The sequence below is a fragment of the Mesoplodon bidens genome, assembly GCF_964165515.1.
Source record: "Mesoplodon bidens genome assembly, chromosome: 1".
Classification (NCBI taxonomy): Eukaryota; Metazoa; Chordata; class Mammalia; order Artiodactyla; family Ziphiidae; genus Mesoplodon; species Mesoplodon bidens.
Genome location: NC_138176.1, coordinates 111,770,526 through 111,786,367, shown reverse-complemented (window position 1 = coordinate 111,786,367; position 15,842 = coordinate 111,770,526). Strand labels below are relative to the sequence as shown.

The window sequence follows — 15,842 nt, the reverse complement described above, 5'->3', positions numbered from 1 at the left end:
CTGGACTTGGGTGGCTATTTCCTTTCCCATGTTAGGGATGTTTTTGACTATAATCTCTTCAAATATTTTCTCGGGTCATTTCTCTCTCTCTTCTCCTTCTGGGACCCCTATAATGCGAATGTTGTTGCGTTTAATGTTGTCCCAGAGGTTTCTTAGGCTGTGTTCATTTCTTTTCATTCTTTTTTCTTTATTCTGTTCCACAGCAGTGAATTCCACCATTCTGTCTTCCAAGTCACTTCTTCGTTCTTCTGCCTCAGTTATTCTGCTATTGATTCCTTCTAGTTTAGTTTTCATTTCAGTTATTGTATTGTTCATCTCTGTTTGTTTGTTCTTTAATTCTTCTAGGTCTTTGTTAAACATTTCTTGCATCTTCTCGATCTTTGCCTCCATTCTTATTCCAAGGTCCTGGATCATCTTCACTATTATTATTCTGAATTCTTTTTTTGGAAGGCTGCCTATCTCCACTTCATTTAGTTGTTTTTCTGGAGTTTTATCTTGTTCCTTCATCTGGTATATAGTCCTCTGCCTTTTCATCTTGTCTATCTTTCTGTGAATGTGGTTTTTGTTCCACAGGCTGCAGGATTGTAGTTTTTTTGCTTCTGCTGTCTGCACTCTGGTGGATGAGGCTATCTAAGAGGCTTGATGAGAGGCTCTGGTGGTGGGTAGAGCTGACTGTTGCTGTGGTGGGCAGAGCTCAGTAAAACTTTAATGCACTTGACTGTTGATGGGTGGGGTGGGTTCCCTCCCTGTTGGTTGTTTTGTCTGAGACAACCCAACACTGGAGCCTACTGTGGGCTCTTTGGTGGGGCTAATGACAGATTCTGGGAGGGCTCTCGCCAAGGAGTACCTCCCAGAAGTTCTGCTGCCACTGTCCTTGTCCCCACGGTGAAACAGAGCCACCCCCCGCCTCTGCAGGAGACCTTCCAACACAAGCCGGTGGGTCAGGTTCAGTCTCCCCCGGGGTCACTGCTCCTTCCCCTGGGTCCCGATGAGCCCACTGCTTTGTGTGTGCCCTCCAAGAATGGGGTCTCTGTTTCCCCCAGTCCTGCAATCAATTCCCACTAGGCTTCGAAGTCTGATTCTCTAGGAATTCCTACTCCCGTTGCCGGACCCCCAGGTTGGGAAGCCTCACGTGGGGCTCAGAACCTTCACTCCAGTGGGTGGACTTCTTTGGTATAAGTGTTTGCCAGTCTGTGAGTCACCCACCCACCAGTTATGGGATTTGATTTTACTGTGATTGCGCCCCTCCTACCATCTTATTGTGGCTTCTCCTTTGTCTTTGGATGTGGGGTATTTTTTTGGTGAGTTCCAGTGTCTTCCTGTAGATGATTGTCCAGCAGCTAGTTGTGATTCTGATGTTCTCGTAAGAGGGAGTGAGAGCACGTCCTTCTACTCCGCCATCTTGGTTCCTCCTACCATTATACTGTCTTTTGATTGTCTTCAGAATACTTAGAAAAGAACTTTTGGAGGCCTGAATGAACGCCTTCCTTTCTCTGCTTGAAAAGCTTCTGCTGAGTTCACATTATTCTTAGCATAAAATCCAAGCTGCCTTTGCTTGGCAAGCCTTATATTTCAATATTTTGGACCCTCCCTGCCTTGGTTTAGAAGGATTAAGTAACTTGCCCAATGTAACGTAGCTAGTAAATAGCAGAGCCAGGACCTTTCTGACTGCAAATATGTTGTTTAAATCATACTAGTCTGCCTCCCAAGCCCACAAAAGAGGGAAAGCTACAAGCCTGAATTATTTTTTAAACAGAGATTTCAAGAACAATTTCACAGCGGAGGTGATATTTTTAGACTAAGCATCTAATCACATTTGTTGCTGGTGTTATGTTTAGTTTGTTATTATTCGGTCTTGCTCCATGACATTATTCATCCATTCTGGATGCGAATCAAGTTGCTGTTGTTGTTGATTTCAGGTGTCATTGTGTCAGATGACCAACCCGTGGCACCAGTGTCATCTACAGCACCTGGGATGAAAACGGAAAGCTTACCTGCTTCTAAAGGGCACGTGCCAGAAACCATGACCACGTCAGCAATACCAGTGAAACCAGTCATGGCAGAAACTTGCATCAGTGATAAAGGGAAGGGAAAAGGGGGCCAGGGGCAGCCCCCCTTCTGCCACAGATCCGAGGGCGGCTTGGTGGACAAAGAAGCCGTGAAGAAGGTGCCCTACCTGTCTTTGTCTCAATTCGACTTACTGGAGACAGACGTTTCTTTCCAGCCTTGGGGGAGTGAGAATTCCGTCCTGATTCCGGAACCTGGGAATTATGCCTCCATCCGGGAACAGTTGCAAAGCAAGTCGCCTCAGGACAGCCTGAGCAGTAGCTGCCCTCAGTGTAACACCGTCATCTCCAAACCTGGGTGGGAGCAGGTTTCCCAGCAGGTGGCCCTGCCCTTGAACCAGGATGTGGATGACTCAGATAATGAGGTTGCTGTCACTCTTATAGATACTTCTCAACCTGGAGACCCGCTGAGTCTGCACGAGCCCATTAAGATTGTCATCACCATGAGTAGTACCCCCAACTCCATGACAGACTTGGAAAGTTCTCTCCACCTGAAGGTGGTTGGTACTGAGGGAACTGGCTTCACGTGTGATGCTGAGCCAGTTCCCCCAGGGGCCGCTGGTCCTGAGAAACAGATGAGAATTCCCATCATCACCCTTGAGCTGTCTGAGGGTGGAGGAGGAGGCATGGTGTGTCCCGAAGGCAATGGAAGTGACAGGACACCGGAGAGATTGATGGTGGAGGCGTCTTCCAATCCATGTTCTGGCTATGAATCTGGGGACGGGGGCGATGCCACACAGGACCACAGTCCTTCCCCAGGAGACCCCCGTACAACCCCGTCACCCGTGCCTGATGTGGTCTCCGAGCCTGAGGGGGGCATGGAAGTCCAGGCTAACCTTGACCCATCATCTTGTAGAACCAGCCAGGAAAAGAGACGCTCCCAAGTCCTCAGTGTAGACAGCGGGACAGACGTCTTCTTGAGCAAAAGTTCCGCAGAAGTTATTAACGATAAAGAGCAAACAATGCCAACTTCCAAATCTGACCTGGAGGCCAAGGAAGGACAAATACCAAACGAATCCAACTTCCTGGAATTTGTCTCCCTGTTAGAATCAATTAATACTTCCAAGGTGGTGGTATCTGACCAAAAGAATGAGCCGGCAGAGCAGAGCAAAGAGAGCGGGCTTCCTGGAGGTACGGCTCCACCTCAGTTCTGTCCTGATGATACAAAGAAGGCATTGCCTCTCTTTGTCATTGGCCTTCTGTGATTTGATTTTGCAAACAGCGGGACAACTGTTGTGTAATTGTTGGTGCTTGGTGTCATCACTGATATTTGCTGAGTGTATCAAAACTAAGCTGTGTGATGAGCATGGGTTAAACCTGGCTTATTCCACCAGGAAATTTAAGGCATAGTAATGAAGATTTGGCTTCCCTACGCAAGAATGTTTATTTCTAAGGAAATGAGCAGTTATATTTTACCATGGTGACAAGACCCCTGAAGATAGCTCTTCCTTAATAGAATAGATGCGGAACTGTCCTGGCGGTCCAGTGGTTGAGACTTCGCCTCCCAATGCAGGGGGTGCACGTTCGATCCCTGGTTGGGGAGCTAAAATCCCACGTGACTCGTGGCCAAAAAAACCAAAACATAAAACAGAAGCAATATTGTAACAAATTCAATAAGACTTTTTAAGAAATAAATTAAAAAAGTAAAGGTATGAAAAAAATAGAATAGATGCATTCTGGGAAAGCTGATTGTAAAGCAAATTTCTGTGAAAGGAATCCACTTTTCTGTTGAATTCCATTATATAATCCTCTGTGCTGAATTCTCTAATTATCCCAAGTTGTAAACATAATTATAACAAACACACAGCTCTAAATTTACACCGGCACCATCCTAAGCACTTTACAGATATTAACACGGGTGACCATCCGTGGTGGTTTGTCCAAAAAGGCCCTCATTAACATGTGTTTTGCCAACATAATTATTAATAACGCTGCCTTTCAGTCTCAGAAGGGTTCCCAGTTTGAGCAATATATTATACAGTTAGTCTCACTTTCACTAATTTACTCTTCATGTAACCTTGCGTTATGGGTCCTGTTATCATTCCTTTTTTGCAGCTGGTTTTCACTACCTTTCCCAAGTTAGTCTAGTAAGTCTACAACTCAGCTTTGATTCCAGGCAGTCTGGCTACAGAGTCAACACTCATAAATAATAAACTATATTTCCTGTATGAACAGCAGATTCATTCTCTTAATATCTCTGGGCTCAGTTTCCTCCCTGGCAAAGGATGTTACTGGACTAGAGTTTTTTTTTTTTTTTTTGTGGCTACTCCACATGGCTTGTGGAATCTTAGTTCCCCAACCAGGGGAACCTGGGGCCAAGACAGTGAAAGCACTGAGTCCTAACCACTGGACCGCCAGGGAAGTCCCATGGACTAGAGTTTTTACAAAGTCTTTTAACTTTATTTATTTATTTTCAATTAATTAATTAATTAATTAATTTTATTTTTGGCTGCGTTGGGTCTTCATTGCTACATGCGGACTTTCTCTAGTTGCAGCAAGCGGGGACTACTCTTCATTGCAGTGCACAGGCTTCTCACTGCGGTGGCTTCTCTTGTTGCGGAGCACAGGCTCTAGGCGTGCGGGCTTCAGTAGTTGTGGCACGTGGGCTCACTAGTTGTGGTGCGCAGTCTTAGTTGTTCCACGGCATGTGGGATCTTCCTGGACTAGGTCTCGAACCCGTGTCCCCTGCATTGGCAGGCAGATTCTTAACCACTACGCCACCAGGGAAGTCCCAAAGTCCTTTAACTTTAAATGTCTATACTTCTTTGATTTTTGAGTACATCATTTCTGCCTAGATCTCTGAGAGCGTATCTATATGGTAGGATTGCTTGCAGGAAGTTGTGGTTCACATGGCAGTAGCATATCTTCGTGCTATGATTGTCCCTTTGCTGCTGCCTGTTCTCTGCTCTTTGGGCCAGTCAGGGGGACCCTTTGGCTCTATGCAGGCAACTCTCAGCGATTTGCTCTTTTTTCTTTTTTCTTTCTGGTGCTCTGCCAAAAGGCTTGCCCTGCTTGTGGGTCAGTCCACTCTTGCCTAAAAATTCATTAAGTCTGAATATTTAAATTATGTAAAGTGAATGCATTCTCCCTGTTACTATATCTGTGTATCCAAGATTTTGCATATGGAGTAACAGGAAAGATTCAGCTAACCTTTATAACAGACACATGCAGTACAAGAAAGCATTGGTTACTTTGAGATACTAGATACTTTCTGATACAAGATTTGGATGCTCACCATCTAATTAATATAAAGATTCATGCATCTTGACCAGCACTGTCTAATAGAACTTTCTGCAGTGATGGAATTATCCCGTATCTGCCGTCCAGGACAGCAGGCACTGGCCACATGGAGCTATTAAATACTTGAAATGGGGATGGTGCAGCTGAGAAATGGAATTTATAATTTTATTGAATTTTACTTCATTTAAGTAGCCACATGTGGCTACTGGCTACTGTATTAGGTGATGCTGATCTGGATGATGTGTTTCTTCCCGGAAGCTGTGTGTGGGGAGGACAGAGCTCTGGGTTTGGAACTTGACAGCCCAGGGCCAAATTTTGGTTTTGCAGTCCAGTGGGGTGAGCTTGGACAACTCACCATATCCATCTGAGTCACAGTAGCTTCAGTAAAGCAGGAATAATAATACGTTACAGATTTACTGTGATGATTCAAGTAAGAAAATATGTGAAAAGTCTTGCTACTTGATCCATTTCAGCCTTCTATTCTGAGTTTCCCCTCAGGCTATATGTGAGGTTTATTTGGTCTGTCTACTTAAGTTTCTGCTCTTAAACTTTTCAGCCAGCCATGTGCAATCAGAACGGCGTTGAGTTGGAAACCTAGGGGGTGTGCAAAGAGATGTGGGTGCTATGAGGTTTTCTATGGAAGGGAACAGGCTTGGTTGTCGGGAACTTGTAGGTACAAGAGGGAGGGAGGAGTTGCAGTGGATCATATACCTATTCCAGGAAGGGACAGAGGTTTTTTTAAATTTAATTTTTAAAAATTACCAAACATTTGCTCTTCTTATCATCCTGGGAATTACTCTCCTGCCTCCTATTTTTTTTTATTGAAATATAGTTGATTTACAATATTATATTTATTTCTGGTATCTAACAGTGATTTACAATTTTTAAAGATTGTACTTCCTTTAAAGTTATTATAAAATATTGGCTATATTCCCTGTGCTTTACAATATATCCTTGTAGCTTATTTATTTTAAACATAGTAGTTTGTACCTCTTAACCCCCTACCCCTGTCTTGCCCCTCCCCCTTCCCTCTCCCCACTGGTAACCACTAGTTTATTCTCTATATCTGTGAGTCTGTTTCTGTTTTGTTATATTCACTAGTTTTATCTTTTAGATTCCACATATATGTGATAGTATACAGTATTTGTCTTTCTCTGTCTAACTTATTTCACTAAGCATAATAACTACAAGTCCATCCATTTTGTTGCAAATGGCAAAATTTCATTCCTTTTTTTTTTTTTTTTTGCGGTACGAGGGCCTTTCACTGTTGTGGCCTCTCCCGTTGTGGAGCACAGGCTCCGGAAGCGCAGGCTCAGCAGCTATGGCTCATGGGCCCAGCCGCTCTGCGGCATGTGGGATCCTCCCGGACCGGGGCACGAACCCGCGTCCCCTGCATCGGCAGGTGGACTCTCAACTACTGCGCCACCAGGGAAGCCCAAAATTTCATTCCTTTTTATGGCTGAGTAGTATTCCATTGTAAGTAGCTATACCACATCTTCTTTTTTTTTTTTTTTTTTATTTGCGGTACGCAGGCCTCTCACTGCTGTGGCCTCTCCTGTTGCGGAGCACAGGCTCTGGACGCGCAGGCCCAGCGGCCATGGCTCACAGGCCCAGCCGCTCTGCGGCATGTGGGCTCTTCCTGGACCGGGGCACGAACCCGTGTCCCCTGCATTGGCAGGCGGACTCTCAACCACTGTGCCACCAGGGGAGCCCTATACCACATCTTCTTTATCCATTCACCTGTTGATGGACACTTAGGTTGCTTACATATCTTGGCTATTGTAGACACTGATGCTGTGAATACCTTTTCAAATTAGTGTTTTCGTTTTCTTCAGATATATACCCAGGAGTGGGATTGCTGGATCATATGGTGGTTCTATTTTCAGTTTTTTGAGGAATTTCCATACTGTTCTCCATAGTGGCTGTACCAGTTTACATTACCACAAACAATTACTAGGGTTCCCTTTTCTCCATATCCTCAACAACATGTATTATTTGTAGACTTTTTGATGATAGCCATTCTGACAGGTGTGAGGTAATGTCTCATTGTGGTTTTGATTTGCATTTCTCTGATGATTAGCAATGTTGAGCGTCTTTTCATGTGCCTGTTGGCCATCTTTATGTCTTCTTTAGAAAAATGTCTGTTCATGTCTTCTGCCCATTTTTTGAATCGGGTTGATTTGTTTTCTTGATAATGGTTTGTATGAACTGTTTATATATTTTGGATATTAACTCCTTATTGGTCATATTATTTGCAAATATTTTCTCCCAATCATTAGGTTGTCTGTTTGTTTTGACAATGGTTTTCTTTGCTGTACAAAAGCTTTTAAGTTTAATTAGTCCCATTTGTTTGTTTTTGCTTTTGTTTCCTTTGCCTTAGGAAACACATGCAAACAATAATACTACTATTTATGTCAAAGAGTGTTCTGCCTATGTTTTCTTCTGGGAGTATTTTGTTTTTTGATCTTACATTTAGGTCTTTAATCCATTTTGAGCTTATTTTTGTATATGGTGTGAAGAAATGTTCTAATCTTTTTCTTTTACATGTAGTTGTCCAGGTCTCTCTATGGTACTCTTTTTTTAAAAAAAAATAAATTTATTTATTTATTTTTGGCTGCATTGGGTCTTTGTTGCTGTGTGCGGGCTTTCTCTAGTTACGGTGAGCGGGGGCTACTCTTGGCTTTGGTGCGCAGGCTTCTCATTGCAGTGGCTTCTCTTGTTGCGGAGCATGGGCTCTAGGTGTGTGGGCTCAGTAGTTGTGGCATGTGGGCTCAGTACTTGTGGCTCATGGGCTCTAGAGCGCAGGCTCAGTAGTTGTGGCACACGGGCTTAGTTGCTCCGCGGCATGTGGGATCTTCCTGGGCCAGGGCTCGAACCCGTGTCCCCTGCGTTGGCAGGTGGATTCTTAATCACTATGCCACCAGGGAGGCCCTCTATGGTGCTCTCATTTCCAACCCAGGTCATCTCCACAAAGGCCTTTAAATTATCTTTAGGTCTTGGGGATATTCTAGAATTTGAGGTTATGGAAAACCACACCCTTATCAACAGACTTTAAAGCCATGTTTTTGTTTTCTTTTGATACAGCTTTATTTTACTTTGTGGAAATAAACAAAGACTGCTCAAGTGAGAAGAAGTAAGACTATTATTCAGAGCTTGCTACAGCAAGAGCCACCAGCATTTTGGCAGCGACTCCAAGGCAGGCAGAGGAGTGGGAAAGCTTTGTAGTGGAAGAAAGGAAGGCTTTGGGTGTGATTGCAGGCTGTTGGCCTGGGGAAGCTGGAGGTGGGGTAATTAGAGCACCCTATGTGATTGGCTAGGGGAGCGTATTTGGCTCCTTCTGATTGGTTGGATTTCTCTGGTTGGAATCAGGGGCAAAAATGAGGGAAGCTCTGTTATTATTCAAGTCCTGGCCATTTGGGACTGATTGTTATGGGGGTTATTATTTGGCTTTCTGAGCTGTTTGCTAGAAATAGTGATCTGATTTCCTACAAGTCTGACTTGTACATAGTGTATTGGTTTCCTGGCTGGTTACTGTAGATTATGGGTTGGTTTTCTGGGCTGGTTGCTGTAGATTGTAGGTCAGAGTTCTGTATTTATATATATTGTCTGGCTATTATGCATTTGTATATTCAGTTTCTTCTAGACTTTCTAAGAAAATAATCATGATGCACATGAAGATGATTATTGAAGAATTATCTGTAGTATAGAAAAATTGAAAGAGCCTAAATTTATAACAGTAGGGGTCTAGTTTAATAAATTATACTTTTAAATGTAGTATATACTTCAATTTTTGGATAATGTAGAAGAATATCTCATGTAATTAAATATTTATAATACTTTAAGATAAATAGAACAGCTATAAAAGAACATTTGTTTTCTAACTGTTCTATTTAGTTTAGTAAATTATATTAATGTAATATATAACTTCCATTTTTAGATGATGTAGATGATGTAGAAGAATATCTAATGTCATTAAATATTTACAATACTTTAAGTCAAATAGAACAGTTATAAATCAACATCTGTATTATGACTTAAACTTTGAAAAAAAAAAACTTAGAAAAAAATACTGGTGAGATATGTATCATATTGGCTCCTGTATCAGCATGGTGGGATTAAGAGTAATTTAAGATTTTTTTCCTTTTCTCTAGTTTTAAATTACATTGCATTCATGTGTACTATTTTTAGAAACAGAAAATTCCTATAAACGTGTATTTTTAAAGGGAGAAAGAAAAAAAATAACCCATAGGTTGACATATGTAATGTGCCCATTTAAGGAAAGGAGTGACTAAGGTATTAAAAGCGAAGTGAATGGATGAGTCCACATACATGTAGTGTCAGAAGGTAGAGCTGTCTAAACGTGCCTCCCTGCAGTTTTTACATGACGTGATCACTGGCTAAAGCTATTTGTTATGATAGCACTTTCTCACAAATGTGTTTCTTGAAAACTGTGAAAACTTCTATCCTGACAAGCTGTCAAATGAAAGACAAACATTTTTGTACCAAAGAAATTCTAATCGTTTCACAGATGCACTGGGAATATTTATCTTCAGGACTCATTTGGAAGCCAGCAATGTTTCTCTAAGTACTTCAAGTCCAAGGATGAAAAACTTTGTTGTATACATGATGATGTGATTTAGACCCCACTTCACCTTTTGAGACAGATCTTGGTGGGTTTTCTGAATGGCATGTCTTGAAAGAGCCTGTAGGTTCAAACCACTCAATCGTGTTCTTCTCTCAGGCAAAAATTTATGCAGAAGAAGATAGCTATTGGTATCTTTGGTCATGGGAATACAGAGGACATTGTGACCTTAAAAGTGGCCATTGGGTGTATCTTTAGATAAGGACGGCTGACCCTCAGGGGTCATTCCACTTTGCATAATGGTGTAAACTAAGACCCTTGTTTTGGTCCATTATTTAAAGAGGATTCTAAAAATTCAAAAACCCGATATATACCTATTGATCTTGGAATTCTAATTCATCTTAAAATATTCTCAGGGTAAGGAGTAGGCATAGTATCTCACTGAGTCCTCCGTAGTGCCAAGGTGTGGTTCAAAGTCAGCTATACTTAATGAGCATCTACTTTATGAAGAGGCCAATTCTACCTTCAGCTTGAAAATTTAGATTTTGAGAATGAGTGAGAAGGAAAGACTGATAAGGTTTTAAAATGCAAAATGAGACTTTACTCCAAAATTGCCAGGGTATTTATGCAATTTTTTTCATCGATGCTGTTCATGTATGAGTTATGAACCTTTCAGGACTAAGTTAGCCAAAAGGGTGATTTTCAACTGGGTAAGCCAGTGGTCACTGGAGTATTATAAGGGAGTCCTTGAATCCATATGTAAAGTGATGGTATTTGTAGATGTCTAAATAACATGTCTCTGACACATACACACTTCTGTTTTTCAAAAATATTTAGGTACTTTCATAATTAGTAAAATGAAAATTTATCTAAATAAAATGTATTTAATTTATTTAGAATGTATTTATTCTGAATTCATAGGAGCTATTTAGATTTTCTATCTATTCTTGCTTCAGTTTTGGTAACTTGTTCCCAAGTATTTTCACCTTAATTTCTTATTTAATATTATGTTAACACATAAAGCAATGTTTTTCAGATAACTGTTCCCAGGAGAAAAAGGAGGAAATCCTAGAAAGTGAGAAACCCAGTGGACCCAATACCAAGCAAGGAAAACCAGATGTGCAAAGTCAAGAGCACACCAGCACCAGCCCCGGGCTCACTGAGCCTGCCAAGATCCCGACCCTGTAAGGATAACTTACGTATATAGCTTCATGCTGGTGCAGTCTTATTTACTGGCTGCTTCTTTTAATGCTTTCTTAAGGGTAAGGAGGCATTCCACACTGTTTTTGAAATTTTTATATATGTTAAGTTTCCAGGGCAATAGACAAAGGCAGATAATCTACAGGGTAACTTCCCAACAAGATAGTTCTGTGTTGCAAGTCATCAGTGGACCTGAAACATCTGTGCAAGATGAGATGTCTGTGGATGCGATGCATGTCTTTATTGATGAACATGGTAAGTCTTTAGAGCTCTTTACTCATGACGTAGAAGGGGGAAGGCTGGCAGCTTTCTCAAGGTCCCATGTGGTCTCTTAGCCTGAGGACAGGTTTCCCCTCTATCTGAAAATAGAGTGGTCCTACGAGATCTTTCCTAAACTGAAATGGTGTAAAGCAAAGAGGCAGTTACCTAAGGATGCAAAAAATACATCAGTAGAAGACACAGATGGTCCTAATTCAAAGCTATGGCAGCTTGATGCTGAGATACTGGGTATAGTTCCTGGGAAGAGAGCTTGGTGATGCTATTCTTATTGCTTGGGGTGTGCGCTGGCTGTATAACTCACTGCAAAACAAGCGCTGAATGCTCTTTTCACTTTTAGCCTTTTAGAGGCAGAAAAAGTTTTCAGATTTCTTTCCGTTAGCAAAAACATGTACTAAGGTAGGTCTTTCGTAAAAAATGAGGTGGCGTAAAGCGAACTTACAAAAAGTGGGGGATACCTGTACTAGACTGGAGCAGGAAGGCTTAGTTCTGCTTGCTCACACATAATGTTCTTAGAACAGAGTGTGCGCCCTCCTGCCTCAGGGCCTTTGCACATACCGTGTCCCTGTGCCCACATTGCGTCATTTATCCTTCGGATCTCAATTCTAAAGAAAGTCCTTCAGGAAAACCTTTCCTGGATTTCCCAGGTTTAATCAGGTTCCTCTGCTCTTTTGCTTTCCTAACACCCTATCATTTTCCTTCTTTAAGACTGTTACAGCTTCTAATTGTTTATTGACTTATAATAATTTGATTAGTGACATTTTCTCCCTCACAGTTGTAAACTTTGGGAAGGTAATGCCCAGCACATAAGAAATATTCATTTGGATATATGTTGAAAATCTGACCTCGATATATTTTTAATACCTTGTTATAAAAAAGATTTTAAAAAGTAATAGAAAGGAAGGACGGAAGGAAGAAGGAAAGAGAAAGAAGGAAAGGAAGGAAGAACCATTAAATGGCAAATTCAAGGCTCCTTAGATAAGGGATATAGGTCTTAGTTTTTGTAGGTCGGGTCTTGGGTTAAGTCCCTTATAGATCAATGTAAACTTATTATTCTACTCTCACAAGGATCCTGGTTTGGATAATAAATGATATATTACCCTCTCTATATAGATCAGTGGTTTATAGTTTGAAGTGCTTCTGCATCTGCAGAAATACAAAGAGACTTTTACATTATGAAGGACAACAGTAGCACTTCTATCAAAGCCTCCAGAGGGGCCGTGGTTGTCATTGTGAGTGTTTCTTTTTGCGGTACAACCTTGAAGTTGAGGTCCAGCACTGCAGACTACATTGCAGCTGCTCATAACAGACAGGTTAATTAGTCTTCCCTGTCACCTGAAGAAAGTACGCCTAAAACTTCTTCTGGGGAGAGACCGTTTACATTTACAAAGTGAACTGCTTTTCACACCTCAGTACCCTGAACCACTTTAGCAGGCTAATTTAACTCCGCAAATTAATTCCATCTCTTGCTTTTCCTCATTACCAGGCTGACATACCAGCCAGCAGCTGTGCCAATGCTCATCTGCAAATTCAAAGGTTGGGATGGCCCCTTGTGGTCCACCGATCAAAACCACACACTTAATAAGTCTCTTTTGCACATGATACAAAAAAAAAAAACAACCCAGTTACAGCATACACAGGTCATCCTGACACATGAAGAGATTATACAAAAGAAATGCATTGAAAAGAATATACAGAAGGGGATTAGAAATGGTACAAATTAATCGATGAAAAGCAATTATGTAATAAGTAACTGAGTCATGTGATATCACGTATATGTGGAATCTTAAAAAATGGCACAAATGAACAGAAACAAACTCACAGACAAAGAAAACAAATTTATGGTTACCAAAGTGGAAAAGCAGGGAGGGATAAATTGGGAGTTTGGGATTAACAGATACACACTATTATACATAAAATAAATAGACAACAAGGACCTACTGTATAGCACAGGGAACTATATTCAATATCTTATAATAAGCTATAATGGAAAAGAATCTGAAAAAGAATGTATATATATGTATAACTGATTCACTTTGCTGTACACCTGAAACTAACACAACACTGTGAATCAATTATACTTCAGTGAAAAATAGGTAACTGAGTCAAACTTGTCTAAGCATATTATCAGAGAGGCACGTCACAATTTTCTTAGCTAAGTTACACATTCTATGGAGAAATACAAAGAATGGACCTAGACTACCAACAATTATTGTTAAAATAGTCCAAAATTAGTTCCCTTTAACTTGGAAAAAGTATACGTGGAAATGATCATATACAAATAGCTGTGTAACGTTCTTTGCCGAAATTTTGCAGGGGAAATTAAATCCTGTTACTTAAAGTCTGGAAATCAGAAAGAAGGCCCTTTCCAGCATCAGCCATCAAACTGTGACGGCTTCTCTCATGCTGGGTAAGTGGGGCTTGTTTTCAGGTTGGGGAAGGTGTCGCGTTGCTGCCCCCCTTACATGCAACTGACTCTGAGTGTAAATGAAGTGAAGATCCTGGTGTAGAATGAATGTGATAATCCATCTGTAGGCGGCAAAGCATGTGGATTTCATGTGAAAGAAAAAGAAAATCAGATATTGTAGAATAATTGAAAATAAACAGAACCACTTTCATAGGAGCCACTTCCAAAAATGAATATAACACGTAGGCATAAATAGAGGGGAGCCCTGTGCAAACAATTATGGGAAAGGTGGTGATGCAGCTCAAGGACGCGTTATTAAATTTGTCTCAAGGAACAGATTAGAGATGTGGTTAGTTCTCATCTGCGCTGACAGGCTCTTTTGTAGATAGATGATCTAAACATCCCTTCTCTTCTCCTTTAGTATGTATTGAGTAACTTTCTTGATCACATTAATTAAGTTGATATTGAATTCGCTTGCGTATCCAGAATGTACGTGGATTAATGGTGGTGTTGGGCAAGCTGCAAATCTTATCATTGGTGGACCGAATTCATCCTTCATCCTGGACTTCAAGATTCTTTGAGGATAACCCACAGGGCCGTGCCTCAGTGGCTTGCTCTGAGTAAGGGAGGAGACTTTCCATGTACATTTGTCTAGAGGTGTACACCTCTTCGAGGATGTATGGAAGCCTTCTGTGATGTCACGGGGATGCCTTAGGCTTCACGCCTGGAGAGGGTCAAGGGAGTTACAGGAACCCTACTTCCAGATTCTGGGGTGCAGTGTTCCTTCCTAAGGTCAAAGTTTCCTTACCAGGTATGCCTGTTCCAGTGTGCCTAGAACAAAGTCTGTTCTTGCCCCTGCAATCTGGCCTCCAGGTGGGATTCCGGCATGTGGCAGCCTTTTAGGGTGTCCTCTGGTCACCCCTGCTGCTTCTCACCTTCTCAGGAATGCTGGTGTCAGCCGTCATGGTAGATCTGATGGGTGCGCTAGGTGATAGCTCTCCTGGCCTCACCATCCCACCTGGGCGCCGACCCTGAAGCAGCCTGCTCGGGTCCAGAGTCAGTCCTTGGGGGGAGACAGGCACCGCCTCCATCACCCACATGCCTTCCACTCTTCCTCTGTCTCCCTCAGGTAGTCAAGTTCCAATCAAAACAGACACAACAAAATTCTTCTTCTCCAGCCAGAAAGCATGCAAAGCGCTCATGCCAACGGAGACCCAAGAGGAGAGAGCAGTCTGCCACCCCCATCTTAGTTCCAGCCTCTGAGACATTTTGTTACAGTGGTTTGATGAGTTCAGTCATCTAAGGTGGCAGCTTTCTTCAGACAAAATAATTACATGAGAGCACAGCTTGAAAAGCTGTCCTGTTATTCTGCAGTCCTCAGTTGAAAGCTGTAGTGTTTTTAAACTAAATTTGGAACAAAAACATGCCTCCTATTTTATCCCCCAATAAATTTACATGGTTTTTTAATGTTTATTTTCCCAGATAAATGGACTACACTTTTCCCCTAGGAAAATACTTGAACTGCTTTTGCCGGTAATGCCAGTTAGAATAAGACCAGAGCCTTAAAAAACTAAAAATACACAGTGTTCAGATAAGAATGAAAGAGAGTGCCTATAGGGTTTTCAATAAGTCCCGCTTCCTTAGACCATGCCTCACCAAGAGACACCATTAACTCACTTTCTCCCCTTAATTTCTCTCTCTTTATTAGTTTTCCTCCAACTCTTGCTTTCTTTTGTTTCCTCTGCATTTCTTTCCCATGTTAGAGCTCTTTTTTGTTTAACTTGCCCTCCTTTTCGAGACCTGCCTGGGCTTAGCTTTGCCACGGTGCATTTACTCTGGTGAAGGAGCTTTTGCCCAGGGTAGGTTTGGGCACTGCTGGACAACACCGAATGTGTTTGTGCTGAGCTTTCCTGTCAAGCCCTGTGGCTTAGAGGAGTCCCAGAATGTCAGTACTTTCCTAGATCTGCCTCTTCATGCACATAGAACAGTTAGACCCTTTCTGTTACACATGAGAGAAATCCAAGTCCAACAGGCTTTACCAAAATGGGAATTTGGAGGCCAGGTAATGGAG

The 15,842-nt window shown here is 41.8% G+C and overlaps 1 protein-coding gene across 1 annotated transcript in view; it reads left to right on the top strand.

Annotated features, from left to right (window-relative positions):
• Positions 1-15,842, top strand: part of PCNX2 (pecanex 2) — a 281,381-nt gene that overhangs the window by 36,052 nt on the left and 229,487 nt on the right. The window contains exons 5-8 of the mRNA XM_081237716.1: positions 1,920-3,197; positions 10,925-11,072; positions 11,198-11,343; positions 13,681-13,774. Coding sequence (XP_081093842.1) covers positions 1,920-3,197; positions 10,925-11,072; positions 11,198-11,343; positions 13,681-13,774 — 1,666 coding nt within the window. The remainder of the gene's footprint in view (positions 1-1,919; positions 3,198-10,924; positions 11,073-11,197; positions 11,344-13,680; positions 13,775-15,842) is intronic.